Source organism: Schistocerca americana, chromosome 7, assembly GCF_021461395.2.
Source record: "Schistocerca americana isolate TAMUIC-IGC-003095 chromosome 7, iqSchAmer2.1, whole genome shotgun sequence".
Classification (NCBI taxonomy): Eukaryota; Metazoa; Arthropoda; class Insecta; order Orthoptera; family Acrididae; genus Schistocerca; species Schistocerca americana.
In genome coordinates, this window is record NC_060125.1 from 516,102,239 (window position 1) to 516,128,710 (window position 26,472).

The 26,472-nt window shown below is 38.1% G+C and overlaps 1 protein-coding gene across 2 annotated transcripts in view; it reads left to right on the top strand.

Moving 5' to 3' along the window:
• Positions 1-26,472, top strand: part of LOC124622295 (periodic tryptophan protein 2 homolog) — a 111,563-nt gene that overhangs the window by 67,341 nt on the left and 17,750 nt on the right. For both annotated transcript variants that reach the window (XM_047147966.1, XM_047147967.1), the window contains 2 exons: positions 5,779-5,959; positions 8,425-8,572. In XM_047147966.1, coding sequence (XP_047003922.1) covers positions 5,779-5,959; positions 8,425-8,572 — 329 coding nt within the window. The remainder of the gene's footprint in view (positions 1-5,778; positions 5,960-8,424; positions 8,573-26,472) is intronic.

A 26,472-nucleotide genomic window follows, 5' to 3' on the forward strand; every position in this document is an offset into this window, starting at 1 on the left:
TTGTGTTCAAAAAGACCACCGGCAGTGGCAATACACACTTCCAGTCTGGTGTGGAATGACAGGTGCAGACATGCTAGGATTTCAGCAGAGATGTCTAAGCAAGGTGCAGTAATAGGTCATTGATATCATCGGGTGTAGTTGGCAAGTTGTAGGCAGCGTGTTTCAGCTTTCGCATAAAAAAGTCCACAGGTGTCAAATCCAGAGATCTAGCCAGCCAAGGTACAGGTCCTCTGCGTCCATCCCAGTGATATTGAAACAATTCATGAAGACCTGCTGTATTATTTTGTCCACTATGGGCTGGTTGACAGCCATCATGTTGATATCACAGGTTCTTCCTAGTCTGCAGGGGAATGTCTTTTTGAATCCATGTATTGAGAGGTTGCAATACTTCTGTGCGTTCAGTGTTCCATCGATGAAACACAGGCCTATAAGCTGATAGTTCACTATCACACACACACACACACACACACACACACACACACACACACACACCTTTACACTCTGTGGATGTCGACGTTCCACCTGATGAAGCCAGTGGGCTTGTCAACAGACCAGTAGTGCACGTTTCGGCAGGTTCCCTGGTCATGATTGGTAAATGTGTCTTCATTACTAAATAAGATACACGATACATCTGGGGCATCTATTACTGCCTATGTACGGAAGTTAACATGATTCTTCAAATAGTCTCCATGCAGCTCTTGATGGAGAGATGTGATAGGCCTGGAACCTGCATTTATGGAGAATGCATAAGACACTAGCCTGACTCAACCAGTTCCTCGCGTAATTGCACAGGAGCTAATTTGCAGATCAGCTGCAACAGCAAGAACATTAATTGCCTCCTTTTCTCTTATCACGTGTTTCCTTCTGTTATGCTGTCTAGGTGTTAACAACCACGTTCCTGTAACTGGTTGAAGAGTTTGATAAATAATTGCCAAGGTGTTCTTTCTACACCCTCCATATACAATGTGCATGTTGCCTTTTCTGAATTGGTAAATCCCATCCTCCTCTCACAACGTGCTACTTGGATGTCACACACCAACTAGCAAGTCACAGTGCACTCAAGACACACAGAAGCACACTGTAAGTAAACATAACATCATCATACTGAACAACTACATAGAGTGAAAGGCGCAAATAGCTGTTGGTGTGGAAAATTTTCAAAGTATTGTATCGCATAAACGACTCGCTCTTAATCCTGCGCCAAACACCACTGACATTCTGATTTACCCTACTTTTAGTTTGTAAATGTCAATAGTCATTATTCCACTTAAAAAGGTTATGTTTGCACAAAACAATACACTTTCTAAGTATTGTTACAGGGTCAATCCATACCAAGTGGTCCAAGAAAAAAATAATTGGTTGCTTGACCATCTCAGAAAAACTTTATATTTGCTGGGTGAATTCCCCAATGTTTAGTACTCACAAAAATATTTTAAAAAATTTATTGTTTATTATTTTGAAATGGCTGGCATATTTGTTCCAGGCCGCATGCTTTTTTTCGTATTTGCAAGCATCTACATTTTTTACAGTTATTTAGTACTGGATTGTCCTGAGCCTTTCAGATAAAATGCATTTAGTTCAACACACTCTGGGCTACAAATTAACATCTTTACCACTTAGCTGAATGTATTTTAATATATTTTTAATAGTTCAAAGTTATCAGCCACAAATTAAAAAACTCAATTTTTAAACAGTAGTTTTCCAAAGGAAGATCAATTTCTCAGCTTTGATATTTTTTTCTGCTATTACACTGTATAGTGTAGTTACTTTTTATAGAGTATGAATGGTGAGCAGCTCACACTTACAAAAATACAGTATTTTAAAAATTGATTTTTTTTTTATTTTTCCGTTTTGCGGCCTGCAATATCTTTGTTGGGGGACAAGATAAAAATCTGAAAAATTTTACTGTTAATAGACTTTTATGATATCAAATTTCAGTATTAATTTAAACTTTGAGATTCAATTGGGAGTTACGGAAAAAAAATTACAAACACGAGTCAAAAATTCGTTTTTTAACATTTGCGATATTTAGGCTTATGGAATATATCAGTTACAGTATATAATTTAATCATATCTATGATTACTTACTTTTTTATTGAAAATAAGCCTACTAATTACATCATATTGTTCTCTTATTTGTTTTTAGTACATCGCTCATTGAACATTTGAGAAATTTATTCACTCAGTTTGGGTGTTAGATTATAAGTTGGCAGGATAAGTTCACAGTTGTAAATTCCATGGGCGACAGCTTCCTTAGTACATTTTTAAGTGGCATACAAACTTGATCCTTCTCAATTTGTTGGAGGGTGACAAAATACAACATGTACATCTTGGTTTTGACAGTCAATATTATCAACTTCACCAATCCACCACTGTTCATTGTAAACACAAGCCACTATGTCTTTATTTTGAAGAACCAGTGAAGTGCCTTTAATCTTTTGAAAAGTGTTGTACCTTTCCTTCAAGACACTGCCATAAACTTATTGTATTTCCTCACATTGTACAAAATATAGGTAATTCCTTTGATATGTTTTTTACAGAATTCAAACATTTCTTGAGGCGTTATGATGATGATCATCGGTCTGCTACAGACTTGCATTTGTGACAGCTTGCTTTGTTGTACCCCCGCCACCTTTACAAGCATTCTTCCCATGACATGAAGTAAAAAGTGCCATTCTACATTAAACCCAAAACTTTTTTAAAAAAATTGGAGAGTTGGTGCTGTTTAATGTAGTTTGTTAATTTTAGTTGAAAAATGTGCACTGCTGTAGTGTTGTGTTCAAGGTAGTCACTTATGACACAAAAGCTGTGGCTCATTAGTTTATCTTCATCTTTATAATAGAATACAAATGACTGAACTGTGGCGTGTTTGTTTACACAGTGGTGCCCTTGTACTTCATCTTGAACAACAAATGAATAATTTTCTGAAAAGTCAGCAAGAACTGAGCATTCATCAGCTGGCAAGGTTTGCTTTTTGTCTTCAAAAATTTACTTTGAGCTTTTGCAATAAAATGATGCATTTTCAGATTTTCAAGGTTAGCCACCAACACTTCTCGTGATTTTATGACTGTCACCATTTCAGTTCTGTCTTGTGACACCCATTGTTTATATTTTATATTGTCAGGCATCAAATCGTCTTCTTCGGATTCTCCAAACATATCAAGTAAGGCTTGTTTGCCTGGACAATCTTCACATTTTCCATTGATCATACAATTGTAACTGTCAATATTGCATACCATAACTTCCAAAAGGTCTTTATAGTCAACTCTAAGATTGGCCTCATCTATCACCAACTTTACATTCTTATGATACAAACACAAACATTATGGGTGCCAGATGCCCCTGCAACAATACACCATCTTGGTCTCAACTCGCAAAACTTTGATCTTCCAATTTTAATGTCAAGTTTTTTTTTTTTTTTTAAATTCAGTGAATAGTTCATTTAAATTACACAATATTAACCTTTTTGTCTTTGAATCCTGGAACCTTTTCTTTCACAGAAACACAGTCTTTTTTACCAGACATCAAACGGCTGTTATTGTCATCGTCATAATACTTAATAACTTTATTGATTGTGTTTTCATCTACCAAATTAGATGCACTTTTCTTTTGTAATGCTGGTAAAATTCCCTGTTCTTTCACTAATTGCCTTGTTAACTTAACAAGACATTCTGACAAATAAAATTCATCACTAACTTTCGCTCGACTCCAAGAATTTGGCAGTAAACTGATAATTTATCCTCTTTGTTTGAAGTACTGCATTTAGTTTTTCTATCAAATCATCATATTCAGTTGGTGAAGTTTTAGAACTTTCATGTGTTTTAGTACAATTGTATTTTGAAACAAAACTTCCAAATTATTTTTGACTGTAGCTGCCACTTTCTCAGTTTTTGTATTCAAGGCACTTGGTTTTTTATCTTGACTTAGTTTTCTAATTTTACTGGCAGGTGATATACCCAGGATTTCACAAGCTGTATCTACTTTTTTAATGGTTGCTGATGGGTCACAAAATTCTGTATCTGAGGTTTCACTATCCTTCCTCTTGTGAATTACAAATATCTTAGAATAACATGTTGGACACAGTGTTTTTCCTGGTATGAGATTGACAAAAGGGCTTTTATTTTTAGAATAGTGATCAAATGTTATTTCTCGCAGACCTTTTCTTATAGGTTTCTTATGTTTCTCAAGAGAGTCCACGCAAGACTGACCAAAAAGGTGTTCTGTTGGTGTTATTAATAATGAAGCATGTCATAAAATTTTGTATGGAGTGTATCCTAAAGACATGTTGCTTTGAATTCGAGCCTGTATAACAGTTGCCCATTGAATGCAAACGTCGCATGAAGGTTAAATGGTCACAGCTCACCATTTACGTTGATTATGAAAACTTACTGCTTGAACAATCTTTCTTGAAACCAAAAAATCTGTTCTGATGTCAGATGCCCAAAAGCACTCATCCCATGTAAGATACAAACATTTCAAGCGGCCTCCACTGCTCCCAACCCTCTGTTGATCTCAAAGCGAACAATGTTGCAAATGTTAGACTTGTTTGCACTTGGAACCTTTTTTTCTAGTGCTTAGACAATGGTCATAAGTTTTAAAGTACACAAAATCCAATACGTAACTGCAAGAAAAATACTAGCACTTAAAATAAGAAATTGGCAGTTGATAAATATACTCATAGCAACCTGTGCATGTTGTGATGTTGCACGATGGTCACTCAGTTTGTAGACATTATTTCACAAGGAAAATAAAACAATAATAATAAACAAATTTATGCTTGCCAGTGCATGAACAGAAACATGCCCATGGCGCACTGTGCCAAGTTCACCTGGTGGACAGCACCTGACTTCAAACTACTGGTGACGTGTTGTTAGTGGCTGGTAGCCAGTGGCCTTTGTAATGTGAGGAAACGAGATAGCATAAACTGTTCTGATCTTGACATAGTCACGAGCCATTTTGTGGAATTATTCGTGGATGTTTTTGATTTTATTGGCAGGTTAGAAAGTGAAGTGTATTAAATTTAAGGTTCCATCAGATGGATACCACCATATTGTCATTTGAAAAATGAATGAGGAAACAGAGTGTAACTCATACCTTTGTATCTACATTGCACACTGTTTACCAATCAACCACTAGTAGATACAGCATACAGCACTGTAACAGCTCCAGTCAAATGCAACATTTCCTCCAGAACGTCTGCCAGATCGTGCAGATGACCAAACTTGGGAATTCTGAGTAGTGGCCAGTTTTATTGGTACCTTAAGTGAACGATTTCAGATGAAGTCTCTGTAGCGGCCAGCCAGTGGACAGGTTTTGTGTCTTAAGGCTGTACCTAAGTGGAAATTAGTTTTCATAAAATGCAGCAGAAGTAAATACAAATGCAATATAGTTATCACATGTACTGTTAAATGTCATATGTTTTCCCTGTGAGTAATTGTTAATACAGTTTAAAATTAAATACTGAAAAATTAGAACTAAAGCAAAAATTAGAACTAAAGCAGAACGTTTGATCCCTGTGAATTTAAATGTTGTTACACAGCTGTCAATAATAGTTTGTTATATAAGTTTAAATGAATCCTAATGTTATACAAATGTAGTTTTTCTTAATTATTCCTATCACTGTTTTATAATGAAGTAGTGCTTTCAGTTTTTTGCAATAAGCAGTCTGGAAATATGTTGCTATTTGTTCATAGGATGTCCTAGGTGTGTTTACAGTTTTTAGTTGGCCTTTCAGAAGAGTGTTTCAGTTTAATTTCTAAAAGATCACCTGTGTTTCAGGTTTGTGTGTAGCATACGCTCCCTCTGGCCAAGAGGTGGCTGTAGCAACACTTGATGGTCAAGTTTCATTCTTTAACATTCGCACATCACAGCAAACGGGCAGCATTGAAGGCCGTAATGACCTGGGCAGTGGTCGATCTGAAACTGATCTCATTACAGCGAAAAAAAATCTTCAGGGAAAGTAAGTGTTCATCAAATTTATTGCAAAAATTGTCGTATTACAGCAGTGTGAATTTCTTACATTGTTGTTTGTTGTTGTGGTCTTCAGTCCTGAGACTGGTTTGATGCAGCTCTCCATGCTACTCTATCCTGTGCAAGCTTCTTCATCTCCCAGTACCTACTGCAACCTACATCCTCCTGAATCTGCTTAGTGTATTCATCTCTTGGTCTCCCTCTCTGATTTTTTACCCTCCACGCTGCCCTCCAATACGAAATTGGTCATCGCTTGATGCCTCAGAACATGTCCTACCAACCGATCCCTTCATCTGGTCAAGTTGTGCCACAAACTTCTCTTCTCCCCAATCCTATTCAATACTTCCTCATTAGTTATGTGATCTACCCATCTAATCTTCAGCATTCTTCTGTAGCACCACATTTCGAAAGCTTCTATTCTCTTCTTGTCCAAACTATTTATCATCCATGTCTCACTTCCATACATGGCAACACTCCATACAAATACTTTCAGAAACGACTTCCTGACACTTAAATCTATACTCGGTGTTAACAAATTTCTCTTCTTCAGAAACGCTTTCCTTGGCATTGCCAGTCTACATTTTATATCCTCTCTACTTCGACCATCATCAGTTATTTTGCTCCCCAAATAGCAAAACTCCTTTACTACTTTAAGTGTCTCATTTCCTAATCTAATTCCCTCAGCATCAACCGACTTAATTTGACTACATTCCATTATCCTCGTTTTGCTTTTGTTGATGTTCATCTTATATCCTCTATTCAAGACGCTATCCATTCCATTCAACTGCTCTTCCAAGTACTTAGCTGTCTCTGACAGAATTACAATGTCATCGGCAAACCTCAGAGTTTTTATTTCTTCTCCATGGATTTTAATACCTACTCCGAATTTTTCTTTTGTTTCCTTTACTGCTTGCTCAATATACAGATTGAATAATATCGGGGAGAGGCTACAACCCTGTCTCACTCCCTTCCCAACCGCTGCTTCCCTTTCATGTCCCTCGACTCTTATAACTGCCATCTGGTTTCTGTACAGATTGTAAATAGCCTTTCGCTCCCTGTATTTTACCCCTGCCCCCTTTAGAATTTGAAAGAGAGTATTCCAGTCAACATGGTCAAAAGCTTTCTCTAAGTCTACAAATGCTAGAAACGTAGGTTTGCCTTTCCTTAATCTTTCTTCTAAGATAAGTCGTAAGGTAAGTATTGCCTCACGTGTTCCAGTATTTCTACGGAATCCAAACTGATCTTCCCCGAGGTTGGCTTCTACAAGTTTTTCCATTTGTCTGTAAAGAATTCATGTTAGTATTTTTCAGCTGTGACTTATTAAACTGATAGTTCGGTAATTTTCATATCTGTCAACACCTGCTTTCTTTGGGATTGGAATTATTATATTCTTCTTGAAGTCTGAAGTCTCATACATCTTGCTCACCCGATGGTAGAGTTTTGTCAGGACTGGCTCTCCCAAGGCTGTCAGTGGTTGTAATGGAATGTTATCTACTCCCGGGGCCTTGTTTCGACTCAGGTCTTTCAGTACTCTGTCCACCTCTTCACGCAGTATCATATCTCCCATTTCATCTTCATCAACATCCTCTTCCATTTCCATAATAATGTTGCCCTTGTATAGACCCTCTATATACTCCTTCCACCTTTCTGCTTTCCCTTCTTTGCTTAGAACTGGGTTTCCATCTGAGCTCTTGATATTCATACAAGTAGTTCTCTTTTCTCCAAAGGTCTCTTTAATTTTCCTGTAGGCAGTATCTATCTTACCCCTAGTGAGATAAGTCTCTACATCCTTACATATGCCCACTAGCCATCCCTGCTTAGCCATTTTCCACTTCCTGTCGATCTCATTTTTGAGACGTTTGTATTCCTTTTTGCCTGCTTCATTTACTACATTTTTATATTTTCTCCTTTCATCAATTAAATTCAGTATTTCTTCTGTTACCCAAGGATTTCTATTAGCCCTCGTCTTTTTACCTACTTGATCCTCTGCTGCCTTCACTATTTCATCCCTCAAAGCTACCCATTCTTCTTCTACTGTATTTCTTTCCCCCATTCCTGTCAATTGTTCCCTTATGCTCTCCCTGAAACACTGTACAACCTCTGGTTCTAACACTTTATCCAGGTCCCATCTCCTTAAGTTCCCACCTTTTTGCGGTTTCTTCAGTTTTAATCTACAGGTCATAACCAATAGATGGTGGTCAGAGTCTCCACATTTCCACACATTTCTTAGATATTTTAGCTCAATTTGAGACTTAAGAAGGAAAACCTCTATTTTTTTCTGTTAGTTTCTTTAGAAAAACGATGTTCTTTTTTGAGACATTACCTGTATTCTTCCTTGCCTCATTTGTCACACAGATCATCTCACTCAGTGTTGACTGATACCTGTATCATCTCTCTAGATTCTTTGGATATGAACAAGCTGTGGAAAATGAAATTGTTATGTTTTTCTTACAGAGCTTTCAATAGCCTTTGCTACACTGCTGATGGAAAATGTATATTAGCAGGAGGACAGTCAAAAAATGTGTGCATATATAGTGTCAATGAATCGATGCTAATAAAGAAATTTGAAATCACACAGAACCGCTCACTTGATGCTGTGGATGTGAGTATAAATTACGACTGTCAATTGTACTAATTCTTTCCAGAGTGTTTAATACTTTCTCAACTGTAAAAATTCCACTTCATATAGTGCAACACTATGTGAAGTGGAACACGCGCGCGCGCGCACACACACACACACACACACACACACACACACACAGAGAGAGAGAGAGAGAGAGAGAGAGAGAGAGAGAGAGAGAGAGAGAGAGAGAGAGAGAGAGAGAGGGGGGGGGGGGGGGGGGAGCATGGTAGAAGGGAGCACATAAAAACCTGATGCGTGAAAGATTTACAGAGATAATCTTCAAAGTGAACAAATAGCAAATTCTGTGTTCTCCAACAGGTTCATTAGCATCTTGCCAGTTGCCTTTTCTTTGCTGCCATTATTATTCATTTGAAGTTCCAGCATTCTTTATCGCCAGTTTTGTAAACGTGTTTCTTTGTCAGTTCGTTAGTTATTTGCTGTCACTTTCTCCTGTCTCACAGTCGCCTTTATTCTGTACTACTACTACTACTAGTGTCTCCTCCCACTGTCACTGTCTCGCTCTTGTTCTCTTTTATTGCTACTATCTCATTCATTCATTACCAGTGCTGTTATCTCTTCTCACTATCCCCCTCTCTGTTCTCCTCGTCATTGTCATAGACTCTGTGTCTCAGTATCACTGGTCTCACCCACTCCTACTTTCTCCTTCTCTGTATTCCTCTCCCACAGGCACTGTCTCCTTTACACGTTTCCTGGCACTTCTATTTCACTGTTTACTGTGTTCCACTACCACCGTGTCCCTCTCTTTCTCTCACACTGCCATTGTCTCCTTCACTCTTTCTATATGACAAGCACTGTCCACTATCTTCTAGTACTTATGACTTCTCTGTCTCTTTCCTGCTGCCACTGTCTACTTCTCTCTCAGCATTAAAAAGTGCAAATACGAGGGCTATCCACAAAGTACACTACGTTTTGGAATTAAAAATAAATAAAGTATTGGAAATTTTTTTTATTATACACAGATGAAAGCCACACTTAAATACTACTTTTCTACATAGTTGCCATTTAAATTAAGGCACTTATCGTAGCGATGGACGAGCTTGGAAATTCCTTCTTTGTAAAATTCGGCCACCTGCGCCTTCAACCATATCGCGACTGTCTTTTGGGACAGAAAAGGTGTGATTTTTGTGGATTTCCTGGAAAGAGGCACTACAATAAACTCTCAAAGGTATTGCCAAACTCTGCACAACCTCAGAAGAGCAATACAAAACAAGCACAGGGGAAAGTTGGGCTCAAAGATCTTGCTGATTCACGACAACGCCCGGGCCCACACGGCAAATGCCACTCGTGAAGTTCTCTGATCTTTTAAGTGGGAGTTGTTTCCTCATCCGTCGTACAGTCCCGACTTGGCACCGAGCAACTTCCACTTATTCCCAGCAATGAAGAAGGGGTTGGCCATGCAGCGTTTTGATGACGACGCACAGCTTCAAGAAGAGGTAACCATGTGGTTGAAGGCGCAGGCGGCCGAATTTTACGACAAAGGAATTTCCAAGCTCGTCCATCGCTACGATAAGTGCCTTAATTTAAATGGCAACTATGTAGAAAAGTAGTATTTAAGTGTGGCTTTCATCTGTATGTAATAAAAAAATTTCCAATACTTTATTTATTTTTAATTCCAAAACGTAATGTACTTTGTGGATAGCCCTCGTATGTTCACTTCCCAACATTTTTGCAAATATGATAGAAGATAGAACGAGTCAGCTGGCACCCCATTTTTCAGTCAATCTTTTGATGAAAAGGAGTGTATTCACCCTTTTTGTGGTCCAATAGCAGCATTTTTCTACTGAGTCCCCTTCTTTTGTTTGCATTGATGAGTCAATAAAATTTTGATAGTTTACTTACATGAAATTGAAATAATGCAAAACTAATTTTACACTTCAGACCAGATTTTACATGCGCATATTGCATGTAATACAGTATTACTGTGAGGAGTTCCTAGAACCATTCAGATAATAATGTACCTTGGAAACAGATAAAGATGGCTAGAAATTTTTCGAGGTTCCGCCCATGAACTAACAGTGCCTCTGTAAGTCCCATCAAGCCCAACATAGATCACATCAAATGCAAAAAGCACCAGCTGATTGGCTCCATTTGCCTAAGCAATAGAATGTGTGTAATATCCATAATTTGACCATGTACTGTAGGATAGTGGCAATAAGATGATCCTTCTATTGGGGATACAAATGGCCCCTAGCCCAAAGGCTATCCAAAACTCTTGACCCTACCTTTTTATCACCAATGGAACCAGTGGTACAAGCAGCAGAAAATCCCATTTGTATGCAGTGCATTTTGGAACGTACTGGTAAGCATGATGTCACATGCATAACGATACCCAAGTGCAGTTATGATAAATGGAGTTATTCTGTGATTGCTGTGGTTTCACGTTCTGTCTTGTTCAATTGACACAGCTCAGTTGTTGGGGAAGAAAAGGAATAAATGTGACTAAGAACATATATGCTGAATAATTTGTGCAGAACTCCAGGTAATCGTAAGCTCTAGAAGAAAAACTTTTCAGGTGAAAATTGTCTAATTATAAACAAATCTCTTTGAGAATCCTCATAGTCTTCATTCCTCTAATTTTTTCTTCAGTTCTCAGTCCACCTTTCTAAACAGAATGAGTACTTCCAAATGTAAACAGCAACATGTGTTGAAGACAATATAGTACAGCTGTCAGTAGTTGAAGCATTTAGCAACAACGGCCACATTTACAATCAGTTGCAATTCTCTCTGATCATCATTGTGCTAAAGTCATAGATGGTAAGAGCTCTTAATTAGCTGCCTAATTCGTGTGATAATATTCCCACCACTCTCTGTATTCTTCTACAATATTTGAAATGCTTTTGCTTTCATATTTATATTGGACACATTGAAAACTGCGTGATTAATGTTCTGAGGGTGGAATGTCATTCCATACCTGGTACCTAAGTCTGCAAGGAGAATGTATCACCTTACCGATTTTAATTTCTCCTTTACCTTCTCATGCTTTTTTCCTTCATCTAAGTTCCTAGTCAATTTTCCTACTTCATCCATTAAAAGATGGCACCAATTCTGGCATACCATTTCCCTTAATCGTAAGAAGCTAGTTATTTGACAGAGTTTCCTTAGTCTCAATGTTGTGCCTGTTTATACCACTGGGTTTAAAATGAATGATATTTGTTTTTCCATGTTTACTTTCAAATTGTCTTTTTCGAAGTGTGCTCTTGCCTTTTCAATAAAGCTACGAATTTCTTCAGCTAGGCTGGTCTCACTGTCTGCACAACAGACACCAGATGTATCATCGGCATACATAGTGACCAATTGCTTACTGTCTAGAGAACTTGTGAAATCATTTATGTAACATATGAATAGGACTGGACCTAAAATGGAGCCCTGGGGAACCCCAAAATGTATATTTCTTATACTTGACCTTTTCTGCTCTAGTATTTCTCCGTTGTAATATAGGGTTTCTATTCACTGTTGCCTGCCTTTTAAATATGTTTCAAGCAATTGCATGAGTTTTCCAGTGACACCACTCTTCGCAGTTTTTGACAAGAGCACATCGTGGTGTACTCTGTCAAAAACTTTTGAGAGGTCCAAGAATACTCCTGCCATTTGAGACTTTTCATTTATGTTTTCAAGTACGCGGTGACCAAATTGTACAGCTGCTGACATGGTACTTCAACACTTCCTGAAACCATGTTAGAAATCCCCTAGTACGTCAGCGTTACTGTAGTGTTCCTGGATTCTTTTTAATATTATTTTTTCTATCAGTTTGCTGAATGCTGAGATAAGGGCTATGGGCCTGTAGTTCTGTACATGCTTTCTTTCCCCTTTTTTGTGTAATGGTTTAATTACAGCCAGTTTCAACCTGTCAGGGAACACACCTTCTTCGAGTGTTTAGTTTATAAGATGAAGTAGTGGTTTCAACAGTTCATGTTTGCATTTCTTCATTAAATATGGAGAAATTTCATCTATTCCTGCTAATTTTTTTGTTTTTGAGGCTATAAATGTGCTGCAAAATATCATAAGCACTTACTGCGGGTAGTGTACTACTGCAGTTCTGTTTGTCGCTACTCTTGAATATGTGCTGTTTATCCTGTTTCATACATACATCATTTTCGACAATGTCTATGAAGTAATTGTTGAAAATATTGCTGACCAGAAAGGGATCAGAAATGACATTATTGTTTGCAGTTAATTCTACATTCTTAATTTTGGTGTCTGTTTCCTTATTTCTTATTTTATTTACAAGTGACCTGCAAGACTTTGAGACATTATCTGAGTTTCGTATGTCTTGGCTGATTCTTTCTGCTTTTAATTTTCTGACTTCTTTGCGGTACTTTTATTTGTACTGCTTGTAGGTTTCTTTATGTACCTCTGAGTCAGTTAGTCTGTGTAAGCGATACATGTTTTCCATTTTTTCTTTTAGATCTTTTGTTTTACAGTCTAATGGTACAGGTTTTGATGTTAAAGGTTGGTTTTTGTGAATATTTACTTTTGTTATTGGCATGGTCCTATTTAGGTGCCCAGTCAGGATTTCTACAACTTCATTCCATTTATTGTTTACCCCATTGGTAGTAATAACTGATTCCCATGATTCCTGACTTAAACTAAGTCTTAGCTTGGCAGTGGTGTTTGCAGATAGTATTCACTTGTGTTCATACATTTTTCTTGGTTTGAACTTGGTATTACATTTTAGTACTGGTGTTTGGCCTAAATGATCTGATAAATGACCATTTATGATGTCTGCTGAGATGATATGGTCATAATTTGTAATGATATGATCAATTCATGTGGGTCTGTTAGACATTCTGCTTGCCTTCCTGGTTGTCGAGTAAGGTGTCTATGTTGATGTAGCCAACTATGATAACAATATAATAGAGGGAAACATTCCACGTGGGAAAAATATATCTAAAAACAAAGACGATGTGACTTACCAAACAAAAGCGCTGGCAGGTTGATAGATACACAAACATACACACAAAATTCAAGCTTTCGCAACCAACGGTTGCTTCATCAGGAAAGAGGGAAGGAGAGGGAAAGACGAAAGGATGTGGGTTTTAAGGGAGAGGGTAAGGAGTCATTCCAATCCCGGTAGCGGAAAGACTTACCTTGGGGGGGGGGGAAAAAGGACAGGTACACACACACACACACACACACACACACACACACACACACACACACACACACACACATCCAGCCGCACATACACTGTGTATGTGCGGATGGATATGTGTGTGTGTGTGTGTGCGCGCAAGTGTATACCTGTCCTTTTTTCCCCCTAAGGTAAGTCTTTCCGCTCCCGGGATTGGAATGACTCCTTACCCTCTCCCTTAAAACCCACATCCTTTCGTCTTTCCCTCTCCTTTCCTGATGAAGCAACCGTTGGTTGCGAAAGCTTGAATTTTGTGTGTATGTTTGTGTTTGTTTGTGTATCTATCAACCTGCCAGCACTTTCGTTTGGTAAGTCACAAGTATTATAACATTTACATTTCTGTAACCTGACATTGATTTACTTGGAACTCCATCAAGTAATTCCAGGAAAGCATCCAAGTTTCCACTCGGGGATCTATATACAACAGTGAACGAAACAGTAAAAAATGTGAGTTTAAGAGCTGTAATTTCGAAATCTTTGTCAGCATTTAATTTTTTGTCCATAACACTTTTTCTGTGGCTGTTATTAACTTATATTTTCTCACATAAATGGCGACACCACCGCCTTTATTTTGTGTTTGACAGTAGAATGTTGCTAGGTTATAGTCTTGTAATTTGAAATGATGAATGTTGTCGACTGTTTTTTGGTGTTCTGTGACTATTACTACATGTGGAGCTAGCTCTGTGATGAATTATTCAAATGCATCTGTTTTTTTCCTAAACCCTGTACATTATAATGAAAAAACGTTCAATTGCACTCGTTTGAACTGAGGTCTGCGAGGCATATGTGGATCACATACACTCGCATCTGGTGTTGCACTGGTGGAAAGTTTTATTGTCCTAAAAAAACATCACTTTTGTCCTGCTGATGTATTGTATCAATGACGTATTGTATCACTGACCTGATATTTTGTGGTTGATTCATCCGTGAATTCGTTATTTTTGTCCTTGAGAGGGATGGCCACTGTTCCATAACACTCCGCATTCAGTTTGTTGTTTACTATTTCTTCAATCCGTGTTATAACCAAGTCTTTTCCTAGTTTGTTGAGGTGTAGACCATGGGTTGTGTAGAATCTTCTTCCTATGCTGCTTATGTCCACAAATGGTAAGTTTCCGAATCTCGAGCATACATTTTGTATTTCTTTATTTGCTCGCCGCACTACTTCATTTACACATGACCAGTTTGGTATATTGTGTCGATGTGGAACCAAGAAGATGATAACATTTTAGTTTCTAAGTTCATGTAGCTTCCTTTTGAGTGAGATCATCTTCTATTATTATTCAAATTGAATAATTTCCACTTTTTCAAAAAATAATTGACTTTCTGACGTAAGCATTGACTAAGCTCACACTTATAAAAACTGAAAGGTTTACATAAATTCTCATTTTATTTATTTGTTGTCATTGTTAACTGTCTCCTCCATGGTTTTCATCAGAATATTCTGTGGTTCTTCACATTCCGCATGTTGTTGATAATTCTGTGTAGTACCTTCTGTGACACAGGGATGTCTGCTGCTAAGTTCCAGCCCCAACATGCTACCCAAAGATTACCTTAAATAATACAATAAAAAACTAAAATTTGAACATATACAAAACATAAAGTAAGATCTTTTGGGCCTAGTGTGGACCTGCTTAATTATTATTATAATCATAACCAAACTAATTGCATATACACTTGCTAATTATAGATGATGAAGGTACAGAAATTTTTACAACTCTGATGTTTAAGATTAGATTTCATAATTTAATTTGCCTTAATTCTGTTCCCTCACACCATCTACATCTGTACTCCACAAGCCACGTAACAATGGCTGGTGGATGGCTCTTCAGGTACCAGATTGAACGTTGTCTTGAAGAAGCAGCACACTTTTCCTCTTGCTACCATGAATTTTCTCTTCAGAGAGGACTAGATTTTGCTCTCTGTCATGCCCGTGTAGTATAGAGTCTTGATAGTGAATTGTTCCTCCAAAAATACTCACAAAATTGGACCATGGGCACTCCCGAAGGAGCTTACCATGACCTTAACTGCTGATGGTTGCATTTTGAATTTCTTATAGTCAGGCAATTCATGATGTTATCACTGCATGCTTTGACACTTGGACTTCTGCTTAAAGGAATTTTTCAAAGTTTCATCACTGATTAAAAACCAGTAAAAAATGTTATATGTTGATCCAAGCAACAATTGTTGCTCTTCAAAAGTGGATCACAGGGTGCAGTTAGTTGCAGTTTACTTTCCAGATGACTGAAAGTTTGGGTCTGCAAGTTAATAAACAGAGTAATTAACCATTCCCTTTCTGTCCATCTGCTTTGTTGCCGTGTTGATTGAAATTGTAGTGCATCAGATGACAGTAACTAAAAATAACATAGTTTGGAGATTTATAATCACGTCTTAAGGATCAATGGTTCAGTCAGTGTAACCTGAATTTTTTGTGTAAATAAATTATCCTTGATTTACTGGGAGCCCTGAAAGGACATACACCTTGTAAACTAAAGGTATGTACACACGATGTCTCTTTCGTCATGCGCAATCACAGGTGCATGAGAATAAAAGGGCATGTACAGAAATTTGTGGAAAGAACACGTGTACACGTAGCGGTTCGCATGTCCACACTTTGCCTCATTGTGCAAGCAGTTGCTATGGATCCCCTTCTTTGTTTGGGAGCTTGTGCTGCATTCATTGTGATGAAAAAGCAACATAAAAAGAAAACGCAAAAGTGACTGTAGGTAAAGAAGTATCTAAATAACAGAGTTACAAGAAACACAAAGTGACAATGTTTTGTTTGCAAATTTCAGGAGGATGTCATGCCAAGATTTTAGATTTTCTGCTTGGGAAACTACAGCAATAAGGCTGGCAATAAAATTTCATTAGCTAGTAACCGGCAATTTATACATCAGTTTTAACTATTTAATTGATTATTTCTGAAATTGAGAAGTACTTAAGACAGGTCCTTACAGTCATTACGTGAAGGTTAATTAACTTTCAATGTGTCATTTGTATTGTACTAAAAATGTTGTGGAAGCATCTTTAATTGTGAAAGATTATATGTAGACTAACATCCTCAGACTTGAAAATTTTGAGAATTTGATAGATTCCAGAATCTACTAGAATATATTTCTCAATTTTTTGTTTTTTACATCATCGATTTCCTTCATTTCTATTTCTAGTAGCTTGTTGGGGTGCTGCACGTACCCCATGAATATATGCCCACAGTTTTCATATGTACCCCTTATAAAAATTTCTGGCTTATTTTTTCTCTGATTTCTTACTTCAAAGCTTAGGTTATCTTATTCTTTACAGTAATATGACCAGAGACTTTTTATCTAATATTGACCCTCAGGGCATCTCCTCTCAAATTTTTATTCCACTGATCTTCTGAATGGAATTCCATATGAATTCTCTTTGTCTCTAATCATCTTTAAGTTAAAGCATACTTCCATTAGAGCCAACAGGCATTATTGCACATAAATCAATTCGCAGCATAACCTTAACACACTACACAATGTAACACACATGAGCCCCAAGTGCCTGTCATCTGCAAAACAGCAAAGATTCCCACTGAAGGCAGGAAGTAATCTGCTTTATGCATAGCTTCCATTTCCAGGAAATTACAAATGTACATGCATAGCCGTGCTGTTGGAAATTCATGTGCAAAGTTGAAAAAAAAGGCATTGTGTGGGTGAACCATAAATCGCACACTACTGTTAAAACATTAATCAAAACAGAGAAGTTAAATATAGAGTGAAGTAGTGTGTAAATAGTTTCCAGTACAACCAGAGTCCAAGTCAATAAGCCAATATCTACATCCATACTCTGCAACACACTGTGAAGTGCATGACAATGTATGTTCCATTGTACTATATTCCATTGTTCTAGATATTAGGGCTTTTTTCCACTCCATTCATGTTTGGAGCGCAGTAAGAACGATTTTTAAATGTCTCTGTGGTGGTGGTGGTGTTTGGTTTGTGGGGCGCTGAAATGTGCGGTTATCAGGCACCCGTACAAAGTCCCAATTTTTACACAGTCTGGTTTTTGCTCAATCCAATCTAGCCATTGTCACAAATGATGATGATTATTATTATTATTATTATTATTATTATCATTATGATAACACAAACACCCAGTCCCAGGGCTGAGAAAATCCCCAACCTGGCTGAAATGTGTCTGTGCTTGGTAAAATTAGTCTGATCTTGTCATCATGATTCATATGGGAGTGATATGTAGGGGTTTGAAGTACATCCCTGGTGTTACCATCCAAAGCTGGTTCCTGAAACTTTGTGAGTAGGCTTTCTCAGGATAGAGTGTGTGTGTGTGTGTGTGTGTGTGTGTGTGTGTGTGTGTGTGAAACACAAATATACACACAAAATTCAAGCTTTCGCAACCAATGGTTGCTTCATCAGGAAAGAGGGAAGGAGAGGGAAAGACGAAAGGATGTGAGTTTTAAGGGATAGGGTAAGGAGTAATTCCAATCTCGAGAGCGGAAAGCGCGCGCGCGCACACACACACACACACACACACACACACACACACACACACACACACACACACACACATCTGCACATACACAGACACAAGCAGACATTTGTAAAGGCAAAGAGTTTGGGCAGAGATGTCAGTCGAGGCCGAAGTACAGAGGCAAAGATGTTGTTGAATGACAGGTGAGGTATGAGCGGCGGCAACTTTAAATTAGCAGAGGTTGAGGCCTGGCGGGTGACGAGAAGAGAGGATATACTGAAGGGCAAGTTCCCATCTCTGGAGTTCTGACAGGTTGGTGTTAGTGGGAAGTATCCAGATAACCCGGACAGTATAACACTGTGCCAAGATGTGCTGGCTGTGCACCAAGGCATGTGCAGCCACAGGGTGATCCTCATTACCAACAAACACTGTCTGCCTGTGTCCATTCATGCGAATGGACAGTTTGTTGCTGGTCATTCCCACATAGAAAGGTTCACAGTGTACGAAGGTCAGTTGGTAAATCACGTGGGTGCCTTCACACGTGGCTCTGCCTTTGATCGTGTACACCTTCATTTGAGATCCATCCTTCATGAAATCCTTCCCACTCCACCACGAGTGTCTTTCTGCCGTCCACCTAACCTTCGTAACCTCTTAGTTCATCCCTATGAAATCCCCAAACCACCTCCCCTACCCTCTGGCTCCTACCCTTGTAACTGCCCCCGGTGTTAAACCTGTCCCATGCACCCTCCCACCACCACCTACTCCAGTCCTGTAACCCGGAAGGTGTACACGATCAAAGGCAGAGCCACGTGTGAAAGCACCCACGTGATTTACCAACTGACCTGCCTACACTGTGAAGCTTTCTATGTGGGAATGACCAGCAACAAACTGTCCATTCGCATGAATGGACACAGGCAGACAGTGTTTGTTGGTAATGAGGATCACCCTGTGGCTGCACATGCCTTGGTGCACGGCCAGCACATCTTGGCACAGTGTTACACCGTCCGGGATATCTGGATACTTCCCACTAACACCTTGCCCTTCAGTATATCCTCTCTTCTCGTTATCCGCCAGGCCTCAACCTCCGCTAATTTCAAGTTGCTGCCGCTCATACCTCACCTGTCATTCAACAACATCTTTGCTTTTGTACTTCCGCCTCGACTGACATCTCTGCCCAGACTCTTTGCCTTTACAAATGTCTGCTTGTGTCTGTGTATGTGCTGATGGATATGTGTGTGTATGCGAGTGTATACCTGTCCTTTTTTCCCCCTAAGGTAAGTCTTTCCGCTCCCGGGATTGGAATGACTCCTTACCCTCTCCCTTAAAACCCACATCCTTTCGTCTTTCCCTCTCCTTCCCTCTTTCCTGATGAAGCAACCGTTGGTTGCGAAAGCTTGAATTTTGTGTGTATGTTCGTGTGTCTATCAACCTGCCAGCGCTTATATAATCTTCAAGATTCTGCCAGTTCATTTCTTTCAACATCTCTGTGACGCTTTCCCGCAGGTCATACGACCATTCAAGTTGCTATTCAGTGTATACGTGTTCAGTACCTCCCCCCCCCCCTCCCCTCAGTCCTACCTGGTATGGGTCCCACACACTTGAGCAGTATTCTGGGATGGGTTGCACAAGTGATTTGTAAGCAGTCTCCTTTGTAGACTGACATTGCATTCCTGTAGTGTTCTGCAAATGAACTGAAGTCAGGTATCTGCTTTACCTGCGAATGAGCCTATGTGACTGTTCCATTTCATGTATCTACAAAGAGTTTCATTCAGGTATTTGTATGAGTTTTCTGATGCTGTTGGTGATTCACTGATATCGTAGTCAGAGGATACTACTTTTTTTATTTTGTGAAATGCACACCTTTACATTTCTAAACATTTACAGCAAGTTGCCAATCTTTCCACTACATTGTAATCTTATCCAAGATTTGACTGAATATTTGTACTGTTTCTTTTGGACTGAACTTCATTATAGATAACTCCATCATCTATGAAAAGTCTGAGGTTACTATTAGTGTTGTCCACAAGATCATTAATATATAACATGAATGAGGGATCCAGCACACTGTCTTGGGGTATACTCAAAGTTACTGGTACATCTGTCGATGACTCTCCATCCAAGATAAAGTGCTGTGTCCTTCGTACCAAAAAATCCTCAATCCTGTCATAAACTTTGCTTTATAACACCTACAATTGTACATTTGATAATAGGCATAGGTGTATTATCGAGTCAGATGCTCTTCAGAAATCAAGAAATACTACATTTACCTGACTGTCTTCATTCGTGGCTTTCAGTGTGTTACATGCGAAAAGTGTGAGTTGGATTCCACATGATTGACGATTTCAAAATCCATAGTGGTTGTCATGGAGGAGGTCATTCTGTTGTCTGTTCAAGACACCTCATTCATTATGTTTGAGCTCAGAATATGTGCTAAGATTCTACAGGAGATGGATGTTTAGAATATTGTATGGCAGTTCTGTGGATCTCTTCTGCTACCCATCTTGTATATGAGTGTGACCTGTGCTTTCTTCTAGATACTGAGCACTCTTTTTTGTTCAAGGGATCTATGATAGATTATAGTTAACAGAGGCATTCATGAAATTCCTGCCATTCTGCAGCTTCATTACTGCAGCACTGACAAGGGCTTGGAATGTGTAAACACACTACAAAATGATTGTTTATGTGGAATCCAGAAGCACTTTCAAAATGCAAATCACGTCGCATCATATTCCGGAGCGTATTGTGGCACTATAAATATGGAAAGGTGTTTTATAATGTGAGATGAAATATTTTCTTCTTTTCCCTCTTTTTTTTAGGCAGTGTGGTATTGCTAACGTCAACACCAGTGCCATGCACTTTCTCCAAAGCCAATTAGGATAGTCTTCACTGACATATTTGTATAAGAAGTCAAAACCAGGATAGATGTAAAGCAAGTTTATTGTCACTGCTGATGTTCATTTTTTCATTGAAAAGTTTTTGAGGAAATTTAAGGACTGTAGTTGTTTGTCAAGGACAGAGAATTAGCATGGTAGAGTCATTGACAGTGCAGCAATGGTAGCCGAAAGTGAGCAGGTGTTGTCAAATTTATTGGGACGTGGGCTAGTGCTGTAGGTTGAGACAGGCACATATGTAAACTGTCACATATGGTGGACTATTAAATGTTAAAGCTGGGAAGCAGAATCTAAAGTAACATACAAGACATAAAAGCAAGGACTAGGCCAAAAGGTCTTTTATAAGAATGAATAGTGCCTAATGTCCAAGAACGTAAATATTGCGCATAGTTGACAGTATTAAAATGAGTCTGAAATCAGTAAAGAAACTCACGAAACAAACTGCAATCAGAGCAAAGCGACGGAAAGTATATGGCAAGCACGCAGGTATACGCGTAATCAGTTCCTTTTGAAGTTAACACATCAGGTCACAATTCATTTCTCATGTTAAAAGGATTTTCAATTCGTCATTTTTCCTGTTTTCTGTTGTACCTTAGTTGCTTCAAAATTCATGGAAGTATGCTCCGTGTAAGCAACTAATTGGATGCAGTTTGTTGATTGTCATATGCGTTTAACTTCTCTTATTTGTGAAGGTGCTTCACAAAACTTTCATCTCCGTCTACTATTATTAAGGATTCAATCGCAGATAAATACTTGTGACAAGCAAAGATGATTGCCGCTAGTTTCGTTCACAGTAATTGAAGTTGTGCTCTTAGATTCCTGTTTGACTGCGCACTCGGAAATTGCTACATATTCAGAAAAAAATAGTGACTAATTTGTGACAAAAAAAATATAAATTTCATTGCGAGTTGTTTCATGTACAACCATTTCATTTCTTAAACATATGGAAGTACAAAATCGAAGATAGTAAATACTGAGAAAGCACACTCTTACATGAAAAAGCAACAAATATTTCAGACAAATACATAACTTTCACAAATAATGAAATCTCAGAATGTGTTACAAACATGGAGAGAGAGAGAGAGAGAGAGAGAGAGAGAGAGAGAGAGAGAGAGAGAGAGAGAGAGAAAAATTGTATCCAGTAGTATGTGAATTTATGATCTTCAGCACTGCAGTTCGTTGCCTTAACCTCTTGGCTACTGAAACTCTAATTTAAGCTGTCCTTTTTTCTTGCAAATGCAGGCTGACTTAGTTGCCAAATGATGCAGGCATAAGCAGTAAACGAATGAAATTTTGTAAGGTTTTCACTATCAGGCTTCACAAAGTTCCTTACCATTGTTACTTAAAAGTTTTAAATGCATTTCGATAGTTAATAAGTAAACCATATGCGGGAACAAGTGCGCAAAGTCACTAGTAATTTCAACTAACACCCATGTAATATACATCAGCAGAGCCTACCTTTTGAAATTTGATAATAACACTCATGTAATATACGTAAGTAGAGCCAACCTCTTGAAATTTGATGATTTTTAAACTCTTAATTACATAAAAATAACATATTTTGTGAGATATTGACTGATAGGAAAACAATCTGTTATGAACTCACTTTCCACTCTGATGCATCTTGGTGATTGTTCAGTAAAACATAGTCATTAAATCTAAACCTAAAACCACCCAGTAATTCTAAAATAACGAATTCTAGCTGTAAACAAATCACACAGAGTCAAATGAGTGGCCATACCAAAACCTAACCACCTCTCAGTATAGTTTTCAGAAAATTGGCGGCAGGACTGATCATTAACAGGTCTCAGAAGCTTACAGAATAGCAATTTTGAATAAAGAACTGAAAATGATGTCACTACTGTGGATAACCTACCACATTAATCGGTACGAATGAGACAGAATAGGCCCCATGGCCTGGCTCTCTTGGTATCTGAGTGGCACAAAAGTGGTATTTCATGCAAAGTTGATTCAGTTATATGCTACTGACCAGAATGTTTCAGTAATCGTACGCAATATGTATTATATGGGTAGCGAGCTGTTAATTTGGAAGGTACAAAAATATCCATGTACTTAACAGTAAATGGTATCCAGACTGTAAAAGCAAAAGGATGAAGACGGAGTCATGACTAACAACATCCGTGGCACTTGTTGGGGGAGAATGGGAGAAAATGGAACTGGAATAAAGAAACGAAGTTGTTAAGTACAAAAACTATAACAAATTCTATTCTTTACATAAGATATATTTACAAGCAAACCCTATTCACTATAGTTGTTTTAGAAATATCCGTTTTTTCAAATGAGTTAACAGACATTCAGCAACATTTAAAAAAAAAAAAATTATCAGAACATTATTATATTATTTCGGTTTATTATGTAGTAGAATGAACTTTCTGTTTGTATATCTGTCACTTAGCATAAGACGGATCGACCATATCTTATGGTGTCTAATAAAACACTTTCTGTTGCTGTTCTTGACAAGTTGTTTCTGTGGCATGTGTACCTGGCCTTCTAGCCATGCAGTTTCTCCTACTCTGTTCGGGCAGCAGACCTGCTGAAATTCAAGCTGAATTTTGTCGAGCTCAAATCCCACTGGAAAAATTGTCCATTTGACTGTACCTAAAGAGTTCAAATGGAATTCTATATTTAAATTAATCAGAATTAAAAATAAATATGTGGGTAGAGTACATTAGGGGCATATGCAAAGAGGAAGAATTGTCCGCGAATGTAATAGAAGAAAGAGATGTGTTGGCCATAAGGTATCCAGTATTAAATTCAGAATTTCACAGAATCTTTTAGTACTTAGAATCAGTATAGAATGGGTAGATCCTAGTGCTAAGATATGTAACTCCTTCCAGTGAAATGCAAATATCAAATATTATATATACTGTTGAGTCTTGTCTTATACCTTGTGGCCTGATTGTGTGCTGGATAGCATGAAGGACAGTTCAGAATCGAATTCTAGTTTATTTTTATGCTCTCAACTGAATATGGGCCAAAAATATTTAGTAATTAATGAAATCCAAGTTTGTGGTGCCTATTACGCCCATCTGGTAACTGTTTCTCAGTGTTTTTATTAATTTCATATTTGTAGTGTAATATAGGAAACTTTCTTACAGGTGCTGCCTTTATTCTCATGAAGTACTTGTTAGTATTTTGATTGGCATTGACCCAAGATATCACCTCACTGCAATGTTATCATGTTTACATACATGCTCAGTGACAGTATGTCAGTGACATTTGCAGGTATGTCTATGTACCATGTGAACTGTTACTAGGAAAAAATAAGCCTAAATTATATCCTGTCACAATCAGTGCTAAACTTGTTAAGGACAGATACATTAGTAGGTTTATCTATTTTTATTTCATTACGTGCTACTGTCAAATCAAATATGAACCATAGGCTGTGAATCAAAATTAATTAACAACACAGCGTTTTTCATGTGCACCTATTGTAATATGGCTTTAACTAAACGTTGCATTCAGAGATGGCAGTGAGTCTTCTCTGTATCAAAAATAAAACTAAAATAGTCATTGAAACAGTAGTTGTTTTGGACACTGTCATGTGTCAGCACATGTATTCGAGACAGTAATGTACAGTAAATCAAAGGCATTTTCTTTTTACCTTCCTCCAACCTTAGTCTGCAGCCGTATGTTTAAAGAACTGTAGCTAAGTGTTATATGATTTATAAAGAGACCAATGCAGTTATGCAATCAGCAAGAAAATGTGAGGAAAAAGTTGTGTTAACTTTCAGCTATTCTTTAAGGCTGTATGTACTGATAGGGGTAAAATGTGGAAGAGTCCCATTTGTTAAGATACTGACTATGGGCAATTTAACTATTAGTGGTGTATAAACCACTCCATGATCAGTATGCACCCAGTACTATTGATGACAATGAGCCCACCGGTGCTAACATAGAGTATGTACATTTCAAAGTTTCTAGGTAAATGCTTACAGTGTTGTTGCATAATGTGGTTAATTAGTTCACACAGTTTGTAGAGCTGGTTTCTATATTTATCATACACATGTCAGAAACAAGATTTCAGTGACACTGTTAGCCTTATGGGTCATGTTGAACGGAGTTCACTGCCTGTTTTAAGGATATTGGAAGCTGTGGAAGTGTGTGGTGCCAAACAAGGGAATAAAGTATTCTCATGGAAACTGATTGTGAGAATAAATTCTCTTGTTTCTTTCCATCTGCTGCTGACACTATGCCTCTTAATGATTCTTGCCATTACACACCTCAGGGATGGGAATATGGTTCCTCTCCTTGGACTTGATACACATAATTAGTTTTGCAGTATTGCAACTGATATGTGTTTTAGTATTCTGTGTGAAGCGTCCACATGCTACAGAGCCTTGAATGCTCAGGGCATGGAGTCATGAGAGGATTAGGGTGTGTTCGTAGCGAAACTCCTTTAATTTGGTTTGTATGCAGGCCCAGAAAGCATGTTAGTGTGTAACACATATGGAGCAATGACTGTAGGACAATTTGAAGCCTAACTCAAAATCTTACCACTTACGTACTCCAACAACTGCTTTCACATACACTTCACAATCTGAGGCATTGCTTTTTTGTGGGTAATGGAAGCTGACATAATTGAATGTGTGCCACCAGTTAAACCAGTAGCATGCCGTATTGGAAGCATTAATGCGTACCCTTGTCATGCCAATATTGTGTACAGAGTTTTTGGTCCATTACACTTGTGGAGTAAATGGTACACATCTCTCACTGTGGTCTGATTTTGTGGTCAAGGCCACACTCATGCACATGACCCTCCTCACTCTTCACTGGTTCCACACATGCATTATAGTGCTAAAAATATATGCTGTAGGGTTAGAAAATCATTGATGGTACCACAAACTCATTTCTGAGAGACTGAGTATTCTGCCCTGGCACTTAAAAGATTAAGTGTTTTACTCTTTGGGACTGAGACATATTGGCACATACTTTCATGTTTCTGATTAACACTTCATCACTGGCAGAGCTTTTTGTCCCATTGGCCCTTCCTGTCACACTAGGGAGAGCACTATTGGCAGGATATGTTTTGGTGTAAACAGACCTTTCTTTCTGAATATAGCAATTTTTCATAAGTATTGTTGTAATAAATGTGTTGCAATTGAATTCATAGATATGGGCAAAAGGACTCTCAACCACTAGCTTTCAGAGGCAAAGCTATTGTTATCTGTAAAAGAAAGAAAAGTATTAGAGAAAATGGTTTTGGTGATGAGTTAGGCATAGAAGCCACACAAGAATACCTGATTAGGTCTCTCTTGTCAGCTGCCATCTTTGATATTTCTTACTTGGAAAGTTATGGTATGTCATATTTTACTGTGATGTTATTCATTTATATCCTGTTCTGTTTCTTCAGACATTATTTT